The sequence below is a fragment of the Dermacentor silvarum genome, chromosome 1 (genome assembly GCF_013339745.2).
Source record: "Dermacentor silvarum isolate Dsil-2018 chromosome 1, BIME_Dsil_1.4, whole genome shotgun sequence".
Lineage (NCBI taxonomy): Eukaryota > Metazoa > Arthropoda > Arachnida > Ixodida > Ixodidae > Dermacentor > Dermacentor silvarum.
The window spans coordinates 230503185-230529540 of record NC_051154.1 but is presented as its reverse complement, the minus strand read 5'-3'; the positions used below and the strand labels follow the sequence as shown (position 1 = coordinate 230529540).

Here is a 26356-nt window from a genome sequence, read left to right as displayed (position 1 = left end):
ACCACTCCCCTCTGTAATGCCTCTGGCACCGAGGGTATACTAAATACATAAATTACTTGACCCTTTCAGTGTCACTGATGTATCGGTACGCTTTCACGTTTCTGTCCCGCCATGTCACTGGCGTCAGCTGGGATTGCGAGGACCATACCAAGAGAGCATTTTCCATTTATTCGTGTTGTTCTTCCCCCTTCTGCATAACCAGAAATAAACCGTTGCTATTGTTTTCTAATATCCGAGAAAAAAACATTCTGGAGACACGTCACCTCCAGAAAAAAAGAAGCACAACACTGAAAGGGTTAATAATGTCTGCACACTATATGGATCCTACTAGTACTGTTAGATTTCTTGGCCAGGTATTTAATAGGTTCACAAAGTATTTTGTACGTTCTGATCTAGGAGAATCTATGCAAGAAAATATGACAATGCTGTCAACTTGGCAAGGAAGTTGCAGCACTTGTAGACTGCTTACCATTAATTAAAAAAAAAAAAAGGTACTATAGTAGCATGTAACATCAGCAGACACTCGCTTCGGTCGCAAATTGCTCTTATGACAGGTTCTATACAGGTATGGTATGTCAAAAGAAAAGAAGATACCAATGACTCAGCAAAAATAAGTAATCCCCGATAGCATTTTAATTACTTAAAACCACAGGTTGATTCACTGCTGGTCCTTTCATGCAGTACCGGAAGGCCTATGAAAGAAGACAGACAATACATGGGGTAAGAATAATTGCAGTAGAGTAGCTGTCTGGGTCAGTTGGTACATACTGAATAGTAAAAACCAGTCAAAAGACGAAGGACAGAGAAGAGACGTGGCACACACGACGACTGGACTAACAACTGTGCTTTATTGAAAAACCCCCGTCTCCCAGGAAAACCCGGCGAGCATGCGCAGCTCAAAAGCCGACACCCACACACTAACAAAGCTGATTGCAAAACACCATGTAACGACACCCACACCATCAACTTTGTTGGTGTGTGGGTGTCGGCTTTTGCGCTGCGCATGCTCGCCGGGTTTTCCTGGGAGACGGGGTTTTTCAATAAAGCACAGTTGCCTTGGCAGTTGCAGTCCAGTCGTTGTGTGTGTGCCACGTCTCTTCTCTGTCCTTCGTCTTTTGACTGGTTTTTACTATTCAGTAAGAATAATCTCCGAGAAGCTGTAAACTAAAGTGGCATGCACAAGAACTGCCTTCAAATGCGCACACAAACTACACATTAGCTATACCGTCCCATAGGAGTCACTTCGATGGTATAAGTTGCCAAGGCAGATTTGAAAACAGCAGACAACTTTATGAGTTATGTCAAACAAGGTGAGAACAGTTGAGCTGATTGGGTACTTAATAGCACTATTTTTTTATATCTGGACAACTCACGCAATTACAAATATGCAGTCTAGTAAGAAGCACCGCATTTGCTTCAATATAAGGCGAGTTTTTTTTTTCCAGAATCTTTAGCCTGAAAGTCACCCCCTGCCTTATATGCGAGGCTGATAGTTTCAGTAACTGTTTCAATACACCAGCAGTGCCAATTCTAGCAACAAATACGGGTGGCACAGGGTGCACATTTGATCACGGTGGAGCTCATTTGGGGTAAAATATTTCAACCGTGATTGACTGCGTTTTGCAGCTTGCGCATGTGAACCAATCGTGATCGTGCAATTCAATCCTGATCAGGATCAAAAATGCACTATGTGACACCCGTATAATAAATTTCAGTGGTCGAGCCATTGTTTGCCATCACACCAATGCAGAGTGAATGCCACTGATCATTGTTGTCATCAACAAGACATGAAAAGAAAAAAGTGCTGCCTCGACAGCTGGCAGAGAGCAGTTGTGAAACATGCCGGAAAGTGGAATTTGCAGTGAAATATGGTTTTATCCGGATCGCAATATGCAATGCGATTAGTTCAATACATATGATAGTTCGAAAAGCCAAACCTACATATAGAAAATTATAGCAAATTTTTGTTACCAAGTACACAGGATTAATGCTGCGTTGGAATGAACAACAGTCAAATACATACTGTCGACAACCGATTATTCGGCCGCGCATGGCTTCGTGCGCAATCGCATCATAGGTGTGCAAATGAGCCATATTTGCCCAATGTGCCTGCGGTCAACGCCGCCCTCCTCCGCGAAAAAACCGGCTTGTTTCATTTTTTTGGGTGGCAGGATTTCCCGCATGCCAACACGCATTGTGGGGAAATCAGCTACAGGCGCACTTTGGCAGTACGGTCGTAGGAGTGCGGAGTTCAACATATCAGATGTGCAGGTGTTGTAAGGAGCTTATTTGTATGCACTTTGGCAAGGTTTTTAAAAAAATTTTTCTATACATAATTTGCTCTATCCGGGTTCGTTATAACCAGGTTTACAACCAGGTGTTAGATTGTGTTTATTTCATTAAGCTTCTTGTCCTATGTTAGATTAGGAATGAACTAAAGTTTCTGAATCAGTTGCAGTCGCAGGACAATTTTTATCGCATTTTCTTTCGCAATTTTTCTTAACTTGGATCAATTCTAAAGAAAAAAAAAAGAAGACAGGCTGCTATTTCCAGTGTACAGGCGGAAAATTCTCCCAGCTGAACTTATTTGCATCTTATCGCAGCTTTCGTTCAGGTTTAAGACTTCATACTGGTCACCGCTTCTCACGAAATACAGGCAAAGTGATTTTTTGGACTCCCTAGGGGCTGCGGAAACGTCCGAAAAAATTAATGCATGCATTTTAATGCCCCCAATGGCTCAAATCGCCACAGGCACATCCGAAATAGCTTGAAGGGCCTGCCAGTACACTTATAAGGGGTATTGGTGCTCGTACTACGATAGACTGCAGTTCCAAGCGTGTATAATTAAGGAATACATACTGCGTCTTGTGACAATTGCCCCTTCCTACTCTTGGTATGCTTCCTTCACCGCAAAGCACTGCTGTATTGATGCGTAGATGACTTTCGGGAACCGGCACTATGCAACGTGTGCTTTCCAAGCTTTGAAGCCATTGGCAAGGATTACAAAGGCGGAGTCAGTGCCATTGCTGATAGCAGCGAATTCTTTCAATGAAAAACATGGCACCGAATAACAACAAGCTTGGTAGCGAACGTCGAAACAGGTAGGCCTAGAGTTGCCGTGGAGGTGGCTACGGCTGCCAACGGATCGGCGTGCGAGAGCGCCTGTTCGAGGCAGCGAGATACAGTAGCCGACGGATTATTCGGACTTGTTGGATATTCCGGACTTCATAGATGTACCGTCAGGATTCCTATAGAGCTAATGCATTTTCGCGACCGATTTTTTGGACGAATCTAGGTGCCAATGTTCGATTTTCCGGACTAAATCGCTCTCTCCGAGCTACGCCACCCGATATTGGAGGCCACCATGTTGGATTTTCCACTGGCTTGGCTTCCAGTGCCCCCTGTATAGCCTCCAAGATTAGCAGACGCACGCTATCTTCTCGTCTCCAAGGCCATGCCCGCTCTTCCTTGGCCGACAAAACGTTCCAAAAAGCAGCACTTGCCTTTTTTCTTTTTTTTTTTCGGTCAGCTCGGCACTATCCTTACATCACTTAAGCAGAATCCGGGGTTTTTTCTTTTTTTGTTTTTTAAGTTTCGGTTGCGCCGTACGTACGCTGTGTGTGGGTCAGCCGGCAACCGCAATTTAATCTCACGCACGCGAGAGAGGAAGGCGGCCGGAGGCGCGTGCGGACTTCGCTCGCGGGGCACAGGGAGAAAGCGACGGAGACGGTGGGGAGTTGAGTTCTGCTCTGTCGTATCTTGAAACCGATATGCTATGTGGCTGAAGTGTGCGCCTGCGATCTGCGATGGGTACAACGGGCGTGCGCCGAGTGCCAGTAGCTTCGTATGCGCTTTTTTTTTTTAGACGTTCGCGTTGAAGCGAGAGAATAGACAGTGCAAAGGTCAATTTGCCCGCGGTCATCGAGCGAGATGTGTTCATCTCGCGCGCGTGACACCGTGCTTATTTAGTTAGTAAGCGCATATTTACAGCTTTATACGGCCGATAAAACTAACATCCGTACTTCGTATCGCTGTCTATTAATTTGCTATCGCAATCGCTGCTCCGCCTTTTGGGCGAAACCGACATTTTTCTTAAGCCTCTAAGCCTCATAATTGTTTTCTTCGGGACAAGGGGGGGGGGGGGGGTAGTTTTTTGGACTGCTCGATTTTTCGGACTATTTTTCAGTCCCCGCGAAGTCCGGAAAATCGGTCGGCTACTGTACAGTAATACCTCGTTAACTTAAACTTGCATATCTTGAAAAATTGGTTACGTCGAAATTTTCCGCAACCCCGAACCATTTCCCATACGTGCCATGTATTTATTGCCCTTTATCTGGAAGTATATTGGGGCAAAATTCCAGATATCTCGAAATCTTGATGGAGACTGGAACAAACTCCGCCGCCGGACCTTTTACCAAGCTTCGCGCAAGGCTGCCGCACCTACCACAAGCGGATGCTTTCCCTGAATGTGAAGTCGGAACCTAGCGGCATAACTTTGTCAAGCAACTATGTGGCACGTCACGTGACAGGAGAGATGTGCGCAGAGGTAGGCCCTGCAAAATAGCACGCTTGACGCAGGTCGTTTGCTTTATGCAACGTTTGTGATTTACCATCAGAGGTGTGATTTCAGTTTTACATTTTATATGCCTAACGCAGGCGGCATATGTACGCACTATGCGAACAGAATGTACCGGTGACTGGTGAATTTACGGACTACACCGAAATCGCTGGGACGGCAACAAACGAAGGGGACAGTGAAGACAACGACGAAGGACCTTGAGAGGTGCCGACATCAGCCGAAACAAGAAGCATGCTTTGCTTGATGCGAAATTAAGCTGAGTGCAGCGGCGGGCACGATCGGCTCATGAGATGTGTAGCGAAGCTCGAGGACACTTTTATAGGTCCAAGTGCTACTGATGTTAACGCGAAGCAGACCAGCCTTATGAAGTTTTTTTCTGCACTAAATAAAATATAAACCCAACGCAAGCGATCTTGCGCGCTATGGCAACAAGCTACATGATGGAGGTGGCTGTCGCATTCGCTCGTTGACTACAAGTTGAAACCCATGCGAGCGACATCTCCCCGGTGTTGCCGGTATGAGGGCAGCAAATACACGCTGAAACTGGCTTGACACATGCTTTGTTAATTTAAGTTGACGTGTTTTGCTGTAAAGAGCAGCATAAACTATTTCTGAAGGTCTCGCAGTAGGTTCTTATCCTTGCAGGTTTAGAAGCTCTTGTTGAAAAGCTGGTGAATAGTGGTGAATTTTTTAGAAAGAACTTGACTTTTCACTGCAATTTCCGCAACTGCTTATCTTGAAATTTTTTTCCTGTTTTTACTACTTCGAGTTGAGGTATTGCTAATAAAAATGGCGGCGGCGGTGGCTTTGGTTAACGCCCTTTCAGACCTGCGGTCATGGCAAAAAGTCCAGAAAATCAGATAGCGAAGGGTTTTTGCGTCTGAAATGTCAGACTTCTAATACATTGACTCTATGGCGGTGCTGCGAAGGTGTCCGAATTATCGGGCACGCCCCAAAAATCGGTCGTTGACTGTATAAAATATATCAAATTGTCCTATTAACAATGAGTGTGCGTGTGTGTGAAAGACAAACTGTAGCCACCATTCCTGTCATTCGCAGTGCCGTGGACCGGCTGGCTGGCACAGTGAAGTGCTGGCACAATGGCAGAAGTATCACTAGAAACTATTTTATTGCCGACAGGAAAATCTCGCTGTTGTGCAAGGAAACTGCTGTTTGTTGGCAGCCAGCGTCCTAAAAATGGCGAACAGCAAAGCACCGTGCTGCTAGTGTGTGCGATTATCATGTAAATCAATTTGTAATACTTCCCATTTTTCCCCTCATTTTTGTGATTGCGTACGACTTCCAATAAATACTAGACTGCAGTACACTCAAAGTTCCGCCATATCACAACATACAGCGGCGCTAATTTTTGACACATCAAACTCTGGATACAACTGAACCTTGTCGCTCGATTGCTATGCTCTGCTGTAAGCGATGACTAGTTCCCCACAATATTTATTTACAATAGTGTAATCACAGCTCAAAATTGTAGCTGCAATTATACTCTTTTGGGTTTGGACTGTGAGTAATAACTACCTAATAATGTTCCGACTGAATACAGCACCAAATGGCAACTGCATCACCACTTACTTTGCCCATTCCACAGAAAGGATGAGGTTGTCATAGCCAAAGCCATTGACGTTAGCAATAGCCCGCGCAGCATCTTCGCGGTGCACAAAATTGATGAATGCAAATCCCTGCAAAAAGAGAAAACCAGACCAATTTTTGCATATGTGATCAAACACAGAAACATAAGTGTAATATTTTACGTTACACCTTTATCACCAAGTTCAACTAAAATGGATAGAAAAAGCTAATAAATAAAATTAAACTAGTCGGCCGTACTATCACATGACTGAATAAGTAGAATAGTGAGTGAACACAGTGATTGGTCTATATGAAAGAAGCAGTTCCTAAGTCATGAAAGTTTTTGGACTTGGCTTCAGTAGTGCTAAGTGGCTTATAAAACCACTACAGACCTTCATGCTGCAGCAAAGCCTCACTAATCTAGCATATTGACAAATTCAGTCATGCTGCCTGGGCTTAACGGGGCGTTAGAGTTTCTGTCTCGGACGTGAAACTGTGACTGGACTGAGTGCCTGGCGTCCTGAGCGCATCAACTTCAGACTTTTCAGCCCGCGCATGGACCAAGCCAGAAAACGAGGCCTCGAGAAGAAGCAACAGAAGAAAATATGCAAAGACCTCTTATGCACACAACTTTCAATGGCCTTTTCTCAAAATTATTATCTTTTGCCTGGTGTGGCTGCTCGTGCCAGCAATAGCTCAAGAACTACTTATAGAATCTTCACTAGGTTTTTTTTTTTTTTAAATTCTGTACATGAATAAATTTTTTGGGTGCAGAGCGGGGGTTGCACGCATCTGCTCAAAAGTGACGATCTTGTTACTCAAGGTCACAATTAATACGCTGTGACTACAATGATGTGTCACTGACAGCGTCCTAAATGAGAGGAAAAAAAAAAAAAAAGACACTCCCAGCTTACCACTGCCATGTGAGGCCACCACAAAGTGACAGAGAGCAGCCAAGCAAGTGCGCGCGACAGTGACAGAAAGAAGGGGAAAAATAAGTGGGGAGCACAACCAGGCGCAGATGTCTGGCTTGGCTAGCGAGCTGCCGTCAAAAACGGCGCTGCTCAGTTGCCCTTTTCCTGGTATTTTCGAAGTCAAGATTTGAGTATATCCGGAGTTTGGCACAAAAACGTTTCAAGATGTGAAAAACACATCGGCTGAAACCACGCCTGGAAAAAAATTGTGAGATACAGTAAAACCCCGCTGATACGTTTTTCACGGGACCATAAAACACACACACACTGTGGGGATGCGCGACTCTCACGCGTCCCCTGATATTGTTTTCCCCGCATGTCTCCTGTAGCCCGGCTTCTCCGCGTGGCTAAGCCCGGCGGCGGTCGTTGTGGTTGCGGCGCATTGCGGGAGATGGCGCGAATGTCGTGATGCTAACGCCGCCGAACGGCGGGGTGACTTGGGAGAGAAAGGTCGAGGGTGCTTCCTCTTTGTATTGGGATCGGTGAGTGACGCGGACATCTCGCGCGTGCGCCGATCCACGCTTTGCGAGACGTCTCGCGTGGCTCAGAGTGGGGCACCGGTATGGACGAACACGGATCGTTCGAACGCGCCACCGTTCGCGTGACCGCACACGTGAATGACTAGGCGATGGTGCCATAGCATGATAGCATGGGGCGAACGTATTCGCTCGCTATCAGGTCGCGGTAAGTCGGACTTTCTTGATTTGTCGCGCGCCCGTGTGAATGCTCTATTGGTTGTATTTCGGCTAGTGTGTATTAGTGTATGAAAGGTGCAATAAATGCCCTTTTGATTGTTTGCACTACTGTGTTGTCGTTCCTTTGTCCCAAGAGCATGTGTGAGACCCCACAACACACACACACACACACACACACACACACACACACACACACACACACACACACACACACACACACACACACACACACACACACACACACACGTAAGAGCCGAGAAACAGGAAAAATTGAGAAGCGGGAGTAGTGTTGAACTGCACACAATATTATTTTAATTCTTACGTGTGAAAATAAGTCGTAATTTCGCCTGAAAGCTGAAGCATCGATTTCGATAGCAAATTAGTAGACAGCTATACAAAGTAAGAATAGTAGTTTTATCGTCCGTATAAACATTCGCTTATGAACTATATTAACAAGCATGGCGGCAGCACCCACAGGCAAACATGAACACATCACACTCGATGAGCACGGACACGTGCTGTCAAACGCTGGCATGAGGAAGCACCGCTGCAGAAGCAAGCGAAGTGACCTTCGTTCAGTTGTCTATCGCTCCAACGCAAACTGAGCACCGAGAACACAGCACGCACAAAGCTACGAGCCGTCGACGCACCTACACTGCCTAGACTCTGCCCCCAATGCAGATCGCTTTCAAGATATGGCCCGCACGCCGCCGCGCAGTACGCAGTTGATGCCAAAGCACAATGCCGTCCGCTATCCCTTTCCCCTCGCCGGCGCCTCGAGCGCAACGGAAGAAGGCGCGCTTCCTCCCTGCTTTTCTTTCTTGAGCGCGCAAGATTTAGACGCGGTCGTCGGGTCCCCTCGCACATACTGCATACGGCGCGCGACAATGGCGTTATTGCCCTTGGACTTTATACAGAACACATCTATGAGCCAAAACCAATTTTTGGGCCACAACGCGTCATAGACACTAGATAGCAAATACGGATCTCAAGGGCCATAATTTTGCTGGTGAAAACCGAAAATACGTCGTAGGTGTCGCCCCTGGCGCTTTGGGCGGCCAATGCCATCGTTAAGCCACCAAGCCAAGCGACACGAAAAGTCAAAATGGATGCTCAGGCCGGCGCGGGGTGGCAGTTCGCAACGTATGATGCGAGAAAGGTCCCACAGTTGCGACGCAACAGCAGGGTTACCAATGCAATGGGTTCTATGGGAGCTGTGCCGGGACCGGCCGAAAACGACGTAACAGCCGGGAAGGCGCTCTCGACGGCGGGGGTTCTATGTTACGCGCTATGCCGAGCATAACGCAGCACCTGGGAACGTAACAGCGAGGTTCTACTGTATTTCGAGATATCAGAGTTTGAGTTAACGAGGGTTTACTGTATGTATTGCGTCAGGAATTTGTGATAAACAATATTTTACAAAGGCAAGTTAATTAACACTACATTCAATGCTGTGCTAAAATTTAAAAAAATTTTCAACAAAGAAATTTAGAAAAAGGGCTCCGTCTTGCCCTGAGGTACAGTCAACCGCATAAGTTTACGGGATGTGGTTTCCCCTACAAATGTGAATTACTGCACTGTTAAGGCATGGCATTTCTAATGAATCACTGTAGGTGGGGAAGGCTACTACACACTGGAGCACTTGATTTGAGGAGGCTGTGTGACCACGCTTTACGAGAATTCAGCTTCTTGGCAGATCCTGCATCCCATAAACTTTTGTGGTTGACGGTACCGTACTATCCAGGGATCATCATGATGAATTTCAGTCTCACAACATTCTGCAATTTCTTCAGGCCTGGACTAAGGGACCCTTGTAAAATATTTTGATATACTCCTGGAACTTGATAATTAGCATGCACAGTGCCACGAAACTTTGCAGGTTTTCAAATGTCCGTGCTATGAACCTACCCTGAAAATTTCTTTCAGATATCTCAAGAAACAAAAAAAAGTTGGCGTTTATCACGTGGTACTGTTTAGGAATCGGTTGAATCTACATTCTACAAATGCATTCATTAAGGCAGATTTGTTTTTGTTCAATTTTCTTGAATCTTGTGCTTCCGGTCTGGCAATCTGTATGTTTACAATGCCATCCGGCTAAAAAGCATTACAGTGGAACCCCGATTATACAACTTTCAGGGGACCACCCAATACAGTCGTATAATCGAAAAACAGAATATAGGCAGTGACACTCAATCTTGCACAAAACCGCCTGAATAAGCCTGCAGCACGAACCTGCACTGCTCCAAGGAATTACTGTATTTATTGAGTGTAATGCTCATATTTTTCGTTATTTTCGTTGCTTGAACTCGACCCTCGCGTTACATTCAAATAACGGCAATATTGCCCATTTTAAAACAGATGCTCTAAATCCTGTGATCTTTAGCGTTACGTTGGCAACCTGTAACTTCACGTCTCGATCCAATCCGTAGACAAGTCGACCGAAGTCAGAACTTGTTTTTGATTGGAATTGACGCTGTTTTCGCTGTGCTTGTGACTGGCTACAATGCCACAATACCCTATAGCCTTTTGCGGTTCAACTCTGTTCATTCGCGACGTTATGGCGACGCAGCGCATTCAGTATGACGGCCGCTTCGAGAGACGAGCAATTTCAATGGCCGAGGAGCTGGGAAAGTCTGCGGCGGCTTGGTGTCTTGACGTCGCCGATTTGTGGGACCAGCGGCAGGCCCTATTTAAATGCAAGGCCAGTTGAAAGCGCTCTGTGCAACTTGAAGTGGTCTGGTACTGACCCCGAATGAAATGGTTGCACGGTTTCCCTACCGTAGACGAGCTGAGCTAGTCCACTCGGTTTGTACCGCTCCCACCGAAGACGAGCTGGGCTTGTCCACGCTGAAACAAGTGTTTGCGCACTGCTGCCTTCAAGCTACCCTGATGAATTTTTCTTAGTTCTCTTTGGCTTCAATAGATCGCGCAGTAAAAAATAAAAACGGGCTCAAACCTTGCATTTTGGCCAAAAAATGTTTGGATGCTGGCCACTGGGATTTAAAAATGGCGTTCTCCTCTGTGGGTGCGTGTGCCTGCAACGGCTCCGCTCCAAAAAAGGAAAACATTTGTTTGCGGATGTTTTGTCGGACTCGGACAGTGAAGAAGTTTGGTTCTTTCCGAGAGTGGCAGCGAGGATTCTGAGCAGCATAACCTCATCGGATTCTGATGACAACAGCATCTCGACGTGTCGGCAGTGGACGCCGATAGATGTGAAGAACCCCCGATCGCCGCCTCCTAGGTTTGTTTTCACAGCTGTGCCTGGCATAAAGGTACCCATGACAGAGGATGGAAACTGTGTGCGGTGTTAAAACTAAAAATCGGACAATATCCGCTGTGCAGTGCAGCGAAGCCAACCCTCTACATATTTTCAAAAAATATTTTGCGTGTATCTTACAAATAAAGTGTCTTTAGAGATACATTTTGGTTGTTTCAAGATGCGCAGAAAATTAATTAGGCAAATAAAAAAAAGGGTATTTTTGTATTATTTTTGGCTAAAATTCTCAGTAGGGAAAGGGTTAAGAAGTACTTAAATCTCAAACAAGCTCGACAGCACGGAAGATGACTTGATTCTTGGGCGATCACTTGGAGATAGTCTTGCTTTCGCGAGAGACTGCTCATCCCGGCACCGAACCCCTCTAAGTATATGGCCGATAGCGTTCTTGGCACTGACAGTGTGCTTAGGACAGCGCCTGAAACACTTGGTGGGGACGCTTTCAGTGCTGAGTCACGCGAAATTTCGCGAAAGTGAAACTAACTACGAAAGTGATCGCCCGAGAATACCACCCAAGGAAAGCTCAGTCTCCTCTTCAGACGATGATGAGTGAAGAGAACCAGTTTCCAAATTGTGATTCCTTCAATAGAGGCATTTCTTTTTCCATTTCATTTCGCATCACATTCGCTGTTTTATTCTTATTATTTCGCGTGACAAGAAAGTCTCCGCTCGCGTTACAATTGCGGTCACGTTACATTCGGGTAAATACAGTATTGCACACCCATTATCAGCCGGCTGCAGTGTGCTCACGCGCCAGCCTGCGTCTGCTTAGGGCTGTTTTCCTTTCTTTCTCGAACGGTACCGACAAAGGTGTCGTAAGAGATGGGGTCGGCATAAAATTGCGTCATATAATCGAGGTCTTTAATACAATATTTCTGCGGGTGTTTTGCCGGGACCAAACCGATCTGTCGTAAAATGTGGGTCGTCACAAGACTGGGGGATGTATAATCGAGGTTCCACTGTATGCACCAAAAATAACAGCACAATCATGCATAACGCAGCATGAACAAGTAGGCGCAAATAAATTTTTTTTTTCGGCTTTTCTCGAATGCCCTGCGACTTTCACAAATTTGTCAACTGTGTGAAATTCTTCAAACAGGACATACAACAAAGTATATTCCTTGCTCTTAAGTCACAAATGTGCACAAAGAGTGATAATTGGATGTGAAGTGAACCCCCGCCAGTCTTTGTGCGGTGACCAAATGCGTGCGTTGATGCTTTCTTATTTTTTATTTTTAGAGAGCTTGTGTATAACCAGAGCAACATTCTAGATGAAGTCTCACAATGAAGATTGCACATTGCTTTTGGTAAATATCAGTTTTTGGTGAATATCAGAAAGTGATGAGAATGAGGTTGGCCAGGAAGGACGATTACCAGCATTCTCCCGCTAAGATGAAAACAAGCTGTGGGATATATTACTGCAAGAAATACTGTCTTCAGACAATGTTAAGAGGAACTTCCAATAAAGAAGGAAACAATATCTTCCTTCGCGTAAACAGTTCTGCAGCCTCATGAATTGTGTACTCCATACAAATTTTAATGGTATGTGCCCGAATCTGCTTTTGAGTATATCGCAAAGCAAACCTACTCAGTGTCCAAATTACCTTACGTCAGCACATCTGAGAAATAGGAAAGCTCTTTACTGCCTATCAAGCATTATCCAGAAGGTCGGAGGACAGAACTCCTAGACTTGATGAACTTCAGAGTACAGGCAAAAGCCCTCACAATATCTGTGCCAAGAGCAAGGAAGCATGGAAAACCATCCCATGAAATTCAAAACATGCCCCCTGAACCTTTCTAGGAAAAAACCACGTTCAGTGGCCCAATGCCGATGCCCAGTACGATGCCGTCGAGAACTGGCCTGAAGCTCGGGGAACTAGTACAGTGGAATCTCGTCGATACGATTCTGCATAATATGTTTTTGGGATAAGTTTTTCTTATAAACGATTATGTTGGATAATACGATTTTTGGATGATACATTTGATTTTTAGGTTCCCATGAAGATCGAATCAATGAGATTCCACTGTATAAATTCGTCTTGAAGAAATACAGGAGGATGCAAGGATCGCTCGAGAATATTTTGCATCAAGTGCTAGGTGCCACTCTGCCACACCAAGAAGCGGAGTCACTTTTCCCCATTTCACAATTAAAATCCCTATGCCAGTTTCGTGACCATTGAGACTCTTTGTACACAATTGTGTACACACTTGTAAACAATAAACCCAGTTTTTTTTTTTTTTTGTCAACTACCTACCTTTGGTCTTATCTGGTCACGTAAAGTAGTATATGAAGAGAAAAAAAAAATGCAAGAAATGGCGAACAGCATCTCAAAGGGTCAAATGAAGTCTTCTATATACACATTTGAAGGAGCGTGGAAAAATGTGAATACGACAGAGCTGTGCTGCTGTCAACTGCTCCATGTAATGCTAGAAACATACCTTCGACTGGCCGGTGACTTTGTCCTTGGCCAGGTAAATTCTTGCAATCTGACCAAAAGGCCGGAACAAATCTTGAAGGTCCGAATCTCGCACATCCTCCGAGAGATTAGTCACCCGAATTGTGGCTGCTTCATCTGTGAACAGCATGGGCAAAATAGTTTAATTTGACTACAATTAAAACAGAAAGCACAGAAAAAAAAAGAAGGTTGTTCGGCTATGCAAAGCAAGCTTTGTAGATTACATCACTATAGCTACTATATTTGATTCTTTAGACTCCAAGGACTGCAAGAATACCCTTACAATACTGTGTGGGAAAAAATTCTAAGTTTTTTTTTTTTTTTTTTTTTGTCAGCAGCTGTAAGCTTTACAAAGGACTTCAACACAGTTGCATTTTGCAAACCAAAAACGGCTGAATTCCTGCAAAAATCACTCTTATCACACACAGCTTGCAGCCTTAACAAAATTAAGTTATGGGGTTTAGTGTGCCAAAACAACCATCTGATTACGAGGCACGCCATAGTGGGGGACTCAGGATCAATTTGGACAACCTGGGGTTCTTTAACGTGCACCTAAGTACACAGGTGCTTTCTACATTTCACCCCCACCGAAGTGCAGCCGCCGTGGCCGAGATTTGATCCCGCGACTGCGCGCTTAGCAGCACAACACAGTAGCCACTAAAGTTTGAAGTATAGCCGATGCTGCGCTTTCGTATCAGTAAATTCACCGATCGTATTCAGACACGTGGGTCCAGATTTTGACCTAACCAGGCACAGACGTGCTAAACCATATGAGCATGCGGTCCTCGTGACGTGCATATGGCCATGGACAGAGCTTGGCTAGATGAATCGGACTAAAGCAAGCATTGAGTTACACACGTGCCTGTTATCGTTCAAAATGTCATGCATGGGAATTCCCGTGGCTTCCCCACCGGTTGGTGCCAGCATATTTTAGTTGCATGCTCAAGCTGCCGTATAGCAATTCCTAGCAAGCGCTGGTTTCCATTTGCAGCCAGTTTTTGCTGGGCACAGCTTGTTACTCGATTGTTTATCGCCCACCACGGTGTGATTACACCTGTTCCTAGGTAGGCGCGTATATACACAAACGATGCTGCCGTTTTTGCGTTTCCTTTTTGGAGACCACAAAAGCTCTATCGCACCTTGTTGGCGATAAGACGAAGGCTTATCACTTGTTTCGGTTTCCGGATTGCACACAACCATTTTTCAGTGCGCTTATTTTCTTATTCATGAATAAACATTGTGTATTTTACAACACAAACCATCTTTTTCCTCACTTTACTGTCACTCAAAAAAAGTACGAACATATTTTTTCGAAATAGGTTTTTTTGAAGAATTTAAATCAGCAATAAAAAAAATCAACCCTGGGGGGTCGCATTTGGCAAAAAAAAAAAAAAAAAAAATTCGACCCTCAAAGGGTGGACACTATGGCACCCAACAACCCCGTCAGTGTAAGGAGCAGCTCTGCGGTTAACGAAATAGCGCATGTATAGGGTTTCCAGACTACATACTTTCTTACCAATGTTTTGCGCAATTAACTTCTAACTGGATTAGATTGGATTTTTTTTGCCAATGTGGCCTGACAAAGCGCTGGACATGGGAACGGGACACAACAGCCATTTCCGGGAGATTTTCCTGTCAACCGTACAACCGGAAGAAATGGTCCAAATCTGGGAGACTTGGCAGGTATGCATTACGGATGCTACTGCCAATAAAGTAAAGAAAATTGAGTAACAAGGTGACAGCACATAACACAGAAAGCGAAAACAAAAATTATAATAACCAGAAAATGAAGCACAAATGAAGTACAAATGAAGCACTCACCCCTGGTGCGTGACTGTGTCATCGACTCTCCACGGCGGTTGGCACCTTCACGCATGCTTGGTGGTATGTACTTTCCAGATTTCACCTTCTCTTCAACCTCAACAGCAGCAACTGCATAAGTAAAAAGAAAGCAACAGTCCAAAGCTGATGCATGCATCTATCTCCACTGCTGCCAACCATCTACTAAAGCAGAGCAATACTAGTAGAACACCTGGCAACAAGACCACACCTGACGCCCCGTGCTGCAGCTGCAACAACAGAAATAATTTCTTCAGAGCTATATGTGTCTCAAGCAAGTTCCTGAGATCGACAGCTACCAAATGCAGCTGCTGCAGAAAGGGAACTTAGAAGTTTTTAATTACAAACAACTGAGAGCAAACAACACTGAGGTTCATGTAAGTGCCTTAAAACATCCTTCCTTGGAATTTAAAAGCTGCTGCAGCGTTCCTACAAGTATTTAAGAACAAAGGAAATAGGGAAAAAGGAAACAGGCCCAGCCTGATTCAGAGTCTCAAAAGCTTTTAGAGAATGTTGAGAAAAGGGCAAAAATACCTGGCTTGGCCTCCTCCTTGAGGTGCTCAGGCAGAGCCACCTTGTCCTTGAACGGGCACTGCGTAGTCCAGTGGTCCTCCTTACAGATGCGGCACTTGACCATTTTGGTCTTCTGGCTACGCAGCTTGGCCAGCATGTCCTCCTCAGGGCTTGTTTCCTCCTCCTGGGCACTCACAAACTGCATCTGGATCTCCTCACCCACCACTGTGGTGGCTGCATTTGGGCCCGGCGGGTCGTTCTTTGCTGCTCCAAACTTCTTCCACGACTGAGCACAGAAAAGTGGTGTGGAAAACAAAAAGGGATGCTAAAGAGAAACACTCAATCAGATTCGACTCAAAGTATTTTTTCAAAATTTAATTTTAGTTAACTTTGAGGTAAGCGGTTGATTACTAGAAGTGAAAATGAAGGGCAAACTTCCATTTTGTAGAAATTCGTACCGAAAACCCCAGTTCTGGGAGGTAAGTGTAACATCACGGATTTCAAAGTATGTTCTCATAAATGGGCTGCTGTGGTGCAGCAAAAGTTCTCAAAACTCTCTAAGGACTCATAAGTTTGACCAGACGCCCTGAAAATCCATGATGTCATGGCGAGCTGGTGCAAGAACTTAAGGCATCACTACCTATCTCGTCCTTTCCGGCTTTCCTCCTATAACGGTCAAATTGCCTTTCTTGGTATGTAAAGCCCAATTTACTAATACAGCTCAACTTATTTTTCACTTTAGGAACTGTGCTGCCTGGTGAGCACTGATGTTTAGCATTTTTTAACTTGCTTGGCTATAAAAACCTATGCCACTACCCCTCACCCCAACCACTAAAGTCACAAGTCGAGCTCAACACATTTAATAATTAACTATAGCACATTCTTAGTGTAAAGCAGCAAATATGCAGCCCTTATCTCAGTGAAAAATGAATTCAGCAGGGCAGACATGACTAATTATTTGAATTTAGCTCCATTATATGTGAAAAACACCTCTAGCTGGCTAGAAATCTCGCAGTCTGCAGATGGCCCACAGTGCACCACTCGGAGGTATAGTAAGTACACAGGTGAGCCTTACATGCCTCACCCGTGTGCCATTATTGAGTAGCTGCAGAACGATCCACGCAATCTGACGGGACTTGAGCCAAGCACGAACATTTCCTTCCTTTTGTTTATTACATACAGTCGAATCTTGATAATTCGAACTCGAAGGGGCCCGAAAATTTGTTCGAATTAACGGAAGGACGTATTTTTGAAGTATTCGAGCACCATAGCAAGATGAACGAACGGTGCGAGTCGTGCAATTTCGCGGCGCAGCGAGTTGCATCCACGCCGGCCAACGCTCGGTTCCCGATAATGGCAGAAAACGAAACTTCAGGGAGTGGACGGCGCCGACATGGCGACGGGCGCTCGCGGTGACCGTCGAAGATGAGGGAGGAGGGCGGCAGGAAAGCGGATTTGGCCTCGGCGACTGTGCCACTTCGGTGGCTGCCCTCGCCTTCTTTCTGAACTCCCTCGCAGCTCCCTCATCTTCGACTGTCTCCGTGCGCGCCTGCTGGCACCGCCGGTTCGGCGCAGATTAGCCTCCTTGAAGTTTCGTTTTCTGTCGTTATCAAGAAGCAAACATTTGCCGGCGTGGTCGGCACCCACGCCGGTCCAGCTGGCCCGGCGCCAGCTTACGGTACGGCCACGCTATCGGCAAAAAACGCGCGCGCCATGCCACGAGCGGCAAGTTGCCGTGCATCAATGCCTTGCTGCGAGGCCACCATGCATGGCACGCGCGTCTCGCCGCGCGATAAGATCTCCCGCGCTCTCCGAACGCACGAGCAACACCGCGAGCGCTCGTTGTTTCATGCGAGAGACGACGATCGTCGATTGAAAACCCGGCGCGGACCGGCGGCGGTCCGGTTGTGATGGCTCCGTGCCGTCACCCTCGTCGCTCGATTGGTTCATCTCGCGGCACGCGGCATTTGCCGCAGAAATGGGTCTCGAACCTATTTCGCGCGGCACGCCGCAAAACCCCCGATTCTTACCGGTTTTGCTGCCCGTTGCATGACGTGTTGCCGCGCGTTTTTGCCACTAGCGTGTCCGTACTGTTAGGCCGCTCCCTGAAGTTTCGTTTTCTGCTGTTATCAGGAAGCGCGCGTTTGCTGGCGTGGGCAGTTCGTTGGCCGGACTGGGCCTCTGCCGCTGCATGAAGGGGTCTCCCCTAAGCTTTTGCTCTATGGCGGTGTCGGAGCAATGCCGGTCAGAGGCGCCGCCGCGTTATTCGGTGCGCTGCTGAGAGCATTGTCGGTCCACGGTATGTTCGAATTAACCGTCGCAAATGCTTTCGCGTTCGAATTACCGAGCGTTTTCGCCGATTGAAATACACATAACTTTGACGGGACCAGAGCGCCAGTTCGAATGCAGTTCGAATTAAGCGTGTTCGAATTAACGAGATTCGACTGTATAACATTGACAATTCGGTGCGCTGCTGAGAGCATTGTCGGTCCACGGTATGTTCGAACCGTCGCAAATGCTTTCGCGTTCGAATTACCGAGCGTTTTCGCCGATTGAAATACACATAACTTTGACGGGACCAGAGCGTCAGTTCGAATGCAGTTCGAATTAAGCGTGTTCGAATTAACGAGATTCGACTGTATAACATTGACAATTAAAATCAAACATAAAAACATTTGTTAAAGTTTGGCTGGCATCCAGTGCACAACATGACACAGGTACATCCAGTGCACAACATGACACAGGTATGTTATACATTTAAGTTATAGAACAGCTGAGAAGAGACATGGCACGAAGCACTGTCAAACCATTTCACTGGCTTCAAGACGAACATCTGTTGGTCAGACATCAGATGTAAGTGCTGGCTAGCATTCATCGCCGACTTAAGGCTCTTCTCAGCTGGTAAGAAGGGAAAAACACTGCCGCGTTCTCCCAAGCCTAATTTTAATGAAGACAGAGGGTAAGAATAGGTTCTCTACAGGGTTCTCAAACACAATGTACTACACTCTAGAGTGGCACTCAGCATAACATTATTGAATCACACAATTCTATTCAAGAGATCAAATGCTGCCTTCTTGGGCTAACCTAACCAAGGCCCCCACTGAAAGTGTCCCAAGTTAAAGGAAGGGGGGAAAAGCGGCAGGAATTTATGCTATCTTGATGGGTTGTACTGATCAGGAACAAAAACACTGACAAAGCAAAAATTATGATGAAGCAACGTTATAAATGCACTGTCTTATTTTGAACAGGTTGCTGCACCGTAACGCACAAAAGCTAACAGGTAAGAGCAAATAGGACACAACTAGCAAGCTTCTTCTAATCACTCTCACAGGGTGTTTAATATTCTGGCATCACTAAATTCAATTTTTTCCCCATATTCTCGTTTACTATTTTTATGATGGCACTGAAGGTTAAGAGAGTTGTAGCGAAGAAGAGGGACGATACAGTGGGGCATCCTCACCAGTGCTGTCTAGTGGGTCAGTCTCCAGCGCATTGCTTGGACTACACCGCTCGCGGTTCCCTGAACTGATCCAACAGACGGCCCTAACACTAGCGTGCAATAAACACCTTTACAAGTGGTGGAGAGTGCAAAGCTCTAAAGAATCCTGGAGCTTCGATCCCGTAAAAAAGTGGGTTTAGCTTTTCAAGTTATACCCCTGTCAAGCTGGAAAGTTAAGTGCACTTACGGAGAGTGTCACTCGGTTTAAGTGCACTTTGCCAAATCTAAACGGCGCAAGCGAAGTGTCACTCGCAGAAGAGTGCACTCCGGTCGGAGTGCGTTCACGAAACGCACTTTGCTGGTCGAGTGCGTAGCCTCGCCGCCAGCGGTTTGAATGGTACAGAATGCAATGCATAAAAAAAAGGACACAGAAGTTCGTTTTAGTTGTTGAACAGCTAAACACAAAATAATTTGTGTTTAGCGAGAAGCGAAACAGCACACTAATGAACAAAATTATCGTATACGCAGCTTCGTCGCACACCACCATGTTGTTCTGGATTGGCTAGGTATTCGTCTTGGCCAGCATTGACTTTGCAACACCTCATAGCAAAAGAAATGACGTTTTTGTTGAGAAAAAATAGATTAAGTTTGTTTTTATTTATAATACCACGTAAAACAATCACTTTTTAGAAGTTTTTTTTTTTATCTACATATTCAAAAAACGCGCTCGTGTCTGTCGCCATGTTTCTTTACGGCGAGTGCACTCCCTTTTCCCGTTTAGCACCGCGTAGCCTAAAGTGTCACTCAAGGTCCCGAAGTGCACTCCCCGTAAGTGCACTTAACTTGCCCGCTTGACAGGGGTATTACTATACTAGCCCATAATATTCAGCTACAGTCAACGTCCGAAAAAACGAATGAATGCCTTTTACTACCTTCAAGGGCTCAAATCGCCACAGGCACGTCTGAAATAGCTCTGAAGGCTTGCCAGTACACTTATTAGGTGTATCGTAGCTCGTACTGTGATAGGAGACGATGGGTGCACGCGTGTATAATTAAGGAAAACATACTGTGTCCCGTGACAATTGCCCCTTCCCACTCTTGATACGCTTCACCGCAATACATCACATACGCTTCACTGCGTAAGACTGCTGTATTGAGGCAAAGCTGACTTTCCGGAACCAGCATTATACAATGCACCGTGCTTTCCGAGTTTCCAAGACATTGGCGAGGATTACAAAAGCGGAGTCGGTGCCACTGCTAACAGTGGCAAATTGTTTCAATGAAAAACACAGCACCGAACAGAAAGAAGCTTGGTAGCGAATGTCGAAGTAGTTAGGTCAGCGTTGCCACGGTGGTGGCTACGGCTGCCAGCGTATCTGCGTTCGAGAGCGCCGGTTCGAGGAGGCGAGATAATCAAAATGGCGGCGGTGGTGGCTACGATTAATGCTGTTGCGGACCCCCGGCGAAGGTTTTTTGCGTCCGAAATTTCAGATGCTTTTATACATTGACTCTATGGGGTACGTGGTGGTGCCGTGAAGTCGTCATGAAAAAATTGGGTGTCCGGAAGATCGGTCGTTGACTGCATACGAACAGCAAGCAGTAAATCATTTGGGATGCACCATCAGGTTTGACTGAATCGTGTTCCATGATATTCCCACCACCTGTACAGTACATGTATATAGTTCCCTTTGTTATATCCTCTCTCTCTCTCTCCCCCAGCATAAACGCAGTTTGGCACGTGCTCCCGTGATTCGTATACTTTTGCTCAGGGGTGCACATATATTCCTGCTAATCGCAATAAAATGACAAGCGTAAATGAAAAAAAGCTTCGTTTACTATTACATACTATTCTGTTTCAGCCCATAATAGGTGTCAGCAGTTAGGTGCCAGAATGCAGCAGAAGTTCAGCACACAGAAATGCTTACATGTTAGGAGATTTAAAATGCACAGTCCCTGCTCTGCTGGTTATCTTAGTAGAAGATGCACAGTCCTACACTGGTTTCACAAACTAAGGAAACCTTGCTGTCAGCTCAGCATTCCCTTGCAGCTCTGCAGCACTTGCAAACCCACTAGCTGACTTAAACAAATAAGACAGCAGTGCATTTTCAGTAATATTCTTATAGAAGTCTGCCTTAATGCTGCCTTTTTAGAGCTGCATTGAGGACCTGCGACAACCAGGAAGAGAGCGCAACGACTGCTGATAGCCTTCCTGCGAGACACGGGGCTCATAGACACTTGGTGGCACACCTCTGATCTTACTCGAAGGAGGATCAGGCGGAACAATTGCCGGCTATGTATGCCGGGCTAACCCCGCCTGCTTCAACGTCACCACCACCTAGAACTGCATTGTATACATGTGTGACTGCTAGTTTGCAATTCGCTTAGACCTAACATGAAGTAGCACGAACATTTAAAAACGCACAAATGAATAACTGCAGCTTATTTATCGTTTCTGAGATTGCCAAAATCTTGACCTGTCAATGAATATGAAGAGATGTAGAGGAAATCAGCACTCACCTTCCTTCTTGCTACAGACTTTGAGACCTGCCTTCTCTCTATCTTGTAGTGCCGCAACACCTGGAACCACCAGAACAAACCAGATTAGTACAGCACGGTATGCTGCTGAGCTAGAGGGTGCTGTGTTTGTGTCTTCTGCTGTCCCATCCTTAAGTGATGTTTTGCCCACTGAATATTGTCGCAGCATCAGGGAAGTGATGATAGTGTCCAAGCCACACGCACCTGCTAGTCCTGTGACAAGTTTCTCCTGCCAAGCAACACCTTAAAGTTAACTTCCTCTGACCAGCTGCTCCACTCATCAGCTCTGCAAGCCAGTTAAGATGGCTTCCACATGCAAGCAAGATAATACCGAAGTTAAAAGGGAAAATTCAGTGATTTCGAGCGAGTGCACTTAGCCTCGCTGAGTGTCATTTCAGCGACATGGTGCTAGACGGTAAAATGAAGTGTCATTTGGGATTGACGACAATGACGATTTAGAATTGTAGAGCTCGATATGACTTACCATTGAGTTTTAGAAACGGTTACTCTTATTACAAAAAGAAATGCTTATTTAGAAGCTTTGCCATAAAAAATTAATATATCAATCTCATTAACACATCTATTTGCTTTAAGTCCATACAAGCATGGAATGTAACCAAAATCCAGAGTCAAAATGGCGGCTTCCAATCACAATGAGCTTTTCAAGCTTATTTTGGCTTCATTGATGTCGGTAAGAAGCTCATAACATCTAAAATCGCGAAGAAGTGATCTTAAAATTAGTGCCGACTCTGCTGTGAGCATTTATATACCGTATTTACTCGCGTAATGAACACACCTCCCCACTTTTCCAATCAAGAAGCATGCCTTTTTCTTTTCCCCTCGCATAATGAACGCACCCCGAACTTGCTGACGTGAAGTAGGAGAGACACAGTACGATTCAGCGTCTCATATGGCGTCCGGTGGGTACAATTGTATCGGATGCCGAATCGTACTGCGTGTTTCCTACTTTTATTGCGATGGCAATTATATGGACACACCAGGCGCATTTTCCGCGTCCGGCGCTGAAGAACGCGCCTCAATCTCCTGCGTTTGAGGGAGGAAAGCGGGGAGGAAACGCGCCACATTCAGTCGCGCGCATGGCACCAAAAGGAGAGGGGCGGTGCAGCAACTGCGAATTGCATGGCCGCGCGTACCTTATCTTGAAAGCTATCTGTATGGCGGGCTGAGTCTAGGTGCGATGGCAGCTTATACCTTTGTGCGTGCTCTGTTCTCGCCGCTCAATCTGCGTTGAAGCGATACACAGAATGAAGATTACTTTGCTTGCTGTTGCTGCCGCGCTTCCTCATGTCAACGTTTCTCACACCGCGGTCATCGAGTGTGGTGTGTTCATGTTTGCCTATGCGCATTGACACCACGCTAGTTTATTTACATAGTTAGCGAATTTTTACAAGTTTATACGGCTGATAAAACTATTATCCTTACTTTGTGTAGCTGTCAATGCATTTGCTATCACAACAGATGGTTTCGACTTTTTTTTTTTTATAGGTGGCTGCAAAAAAAAAAAAAAAAAAAGCTCAAGCTTTTACCCCACATAATGAGCACACCCTCCAACTTTGCGTATATTTTCCCGGAAAAGTGCGTTCATTATGCGAGTAACTACAGTATTCTTGAAGCACCGCTATCGAGGTTACACACTTCAGCACAGCGAAGAGAGTTCGTCGAACACACTCGCCGGCAAGTGCACTTCACAGCAATTGTCACTAGACTTTTGCCGTCTTACAGCCTATGAGTGACACTAAGGTCGAAGTGTCAATAAATTCATGAAGTGAGATAACATTTGGTACCTCAGCTTTCCAGCGCCACATTTAATACAAGTCAAACGTGTCAAAAGTTCTAATTAGATGAACAACATGATCTTATGTGATCTATTCCTGGGGCCTTAATTTAATGTGTTCTGGATGGAAAAACAGGTTTATGAAAAGTGAATACGCGTTCCTCCATGGAAAAAGGCTCAAATGCTGCACCCTCAGTGAAAGTGACGAAATTTCTTGCATCTACAGCATCAGCAAAATTAATGTACCATATACGGAACGACATGACATTTTAGATGTGCATAAATTTGTAAGGAATAGTTGACTTGTTCCTATTTCAGTGGAGACATTACCTCAAAAAGTGAATAAATTGTAATATAGGTAAAATAAGCTGCTAGAAATAATTTTACTTTGCCGTGACTTGTGGTTCACTACTTATATTAAAAAAAAATATATATGGGGTTTAACATGCAAAAACCACAATCTCAATATGAGGCATGTCGTAGTGGGGGACTCCGGATTAAATTTGACCACATGGATCAAGTGCGTCTAAATCTAAGCACACGAGTTTCGCATTTTGCCCCTATCAAAAGGTGCCCGCTGTAGCCGAGATTGTGACCTGTAACCTTAAGCTTAGCAGTGAAAATGGGGGTCTGGGAGTTTATGCACTAAAACCACAATCTGATTACAAGGCACGTCGTAGTGCGGGACTGGGGATTGAATGCCATAGCCATTCAGCTACCGTGGTGGTTTCAGCTCATGCCTTTTATGATGCAACATGAAAAAAAATTAAATTATGGGGTTTTACGTGCCAAAACCACGATCTGATTATGAGGCACGCCGTAGTAGGAGACTACGGATAATTTGGACCACCTGGGGTTCTTTAACGTGCACCTAAATCTAAGTACACGGGTGTTTGCACATTTCGCCCCCATTGAAATGTGGCCGGGATTCCATCCCGCGACCTCGTGCTTAGCAGCCCAACACTATAGCCGCTAAGCAACCACGGCAGGTTCTGATGCAACATGTCCATTCAAAGTAGTTCTTTTGTAACTATTAAACAGTCATACGGTGGATTTGCTTTTTGTTGACACAAGCTGGGCCAGTATTTTGTAGCGATGCGTTATGCTTTATTCTATACTAGTCTTTGCATCCACCACTCACGGCCGGCTGATCCCATTGATAATGTTATAGTGAACCGTCGCTCTGACCACTGACCAAGCACGAAAAGGCATTAGCATTGGAAAGGCATCGCTACAAATACCGGTGCTTTGTGCAATAGAAATAGCGAACTTTTTCTTTGTTGAGTTTATTTAATCACTTCAGCTATATTTCAGCTGGAGCATCACAAGACACTTAATTTATGCAACTAAATAGATGTAAATCAGCTCGACATTTTAGCAGCCCGATATTTTATTCAGAAATCTGCAACTTCCCAAATCGTGGAAGCTAGTTCTAAATTGCAAGCTTTCAGCTTTGAAGTTTTTGGCGACTAGAAGTGAAGTTTCCTCAAAATAGCATCCGCTTTAGCTTTGCCAGAACGCCAGTAATGCACCCTTGTAACTGTTCCAAACTTTGTGTTCACTTGCTTGTATTGATGACGAAAACGTATCCAAATTATCTGCAAGTCATTTGTTCTAGCCCTCTTAAAAAAAAACTGCTTTGTGAACGCGTTCTCGTTCGAGTCAATTTTCTTCTGTAGAGAACTACTTTCGTGTGCACTGTCATTCGTTCTCTCATGTGCCTCATCTACTTTGGCCAAGGAAAACAGTGTATTCATTCACTTCTCGGCCGGTTTCTGTCACAGGTCCCGCTGCCATATGCTTCTCTTCAACGCGTCAACCTCACGTGACAAACTGAGCGATCACGTCGGCAGGCCGGTCGGCATTCGTGCAAATGCGGCATGGGTCTCACTTGCTGCGCGCACTCAACAGCGTGATGCAAGCCGTGTTGTGCGAGTATACGCACCTTAACCTTCCTTCCTTCCTCGTCTTCGCGAAATTCGGTAGTGACCTTCTCTTCACCATCAGCGACTTCAACTTGCGGCAGATGCGGAACTTGGGAAACTTGCGGTGGCAGGGCCGGCAGAGGGACATCTGCGAACCGGCAATTAAGCAAGCTCAGTGTCAACACAGCACTAAATGACGCCGTTTGACGACGAGCTGATGCGTGATCGGTGTCAGATGTAGTACTGAAAACGGCGAATATGTTAGAACGCAAACTAGGCCTACTGCTTCGACGTGGGAAACGGCTCAACCACACAAGGGGCAAAATGACTCAGGGCAGAAAGGATGAAAGCAACACAAGGGGAGCCTTCGTGTTGCTTTCGTCTCTTCTGCACTGAAGTATTTCGCAATGAACACAAACTAACAAGCCGAACATCCAGCTACGTATCTAGAAAGGGGGGCTCACCTTCACCCTGCTCGACCCGATCAGCCCAGCTAGGCGTTATGCTAGAATAAGGAGAAAAGAGTGGTAAGAAAGGCGAATGCGGTATTTCAACAGCATTAAATTAACATAACTGCACGTTATAAACAAGACCAATTGAACCTACGAGTTGTCAGCAACAGGCATTGTCAACAGCTTCGTTAGCTTTACGCACGGCTTTATGGTACCCCTTGGCTTCGGGCATGGCTTCGGCCAGCGTTGCCGCTTGGCACAGCCGCTGGGTGAGCTTATGTGGCGCACACGTG

General features: G+C 45.6%; 1 protein-coding gene across 1 annotated transcript; it reads right to left on the bottom strand.

The window, feature by feature from the left end:
- Positions 1-601: 601 nt before the first annotated feature.
- LOC119436885 (eukaryotic translation initiation factor 3 subunit G) lies at positions 602-26356 on the bottom strand. The gene is made up of 9 exons (XM_037703915.2): positions 26218-26356; positions 26076-26116; positions 25632-25759; positions 21874-21933; positions 15939-16203; positions 15387-15497; positions 13549-13682; positions 6170-6276; positions 602-692 (listed from the first exon to the last, which is right to left on the bottom strand). The coding sequence occupies exons 1-9, from the start codon at positions 26235-26237 to the stop codon at positions 674-676; spliced, it is 885 nt and encodes a 294-aa protein (XP_037559843.1). The 5' UTR covers positions 26238-26356; the 3' UTR covers positions 602-673.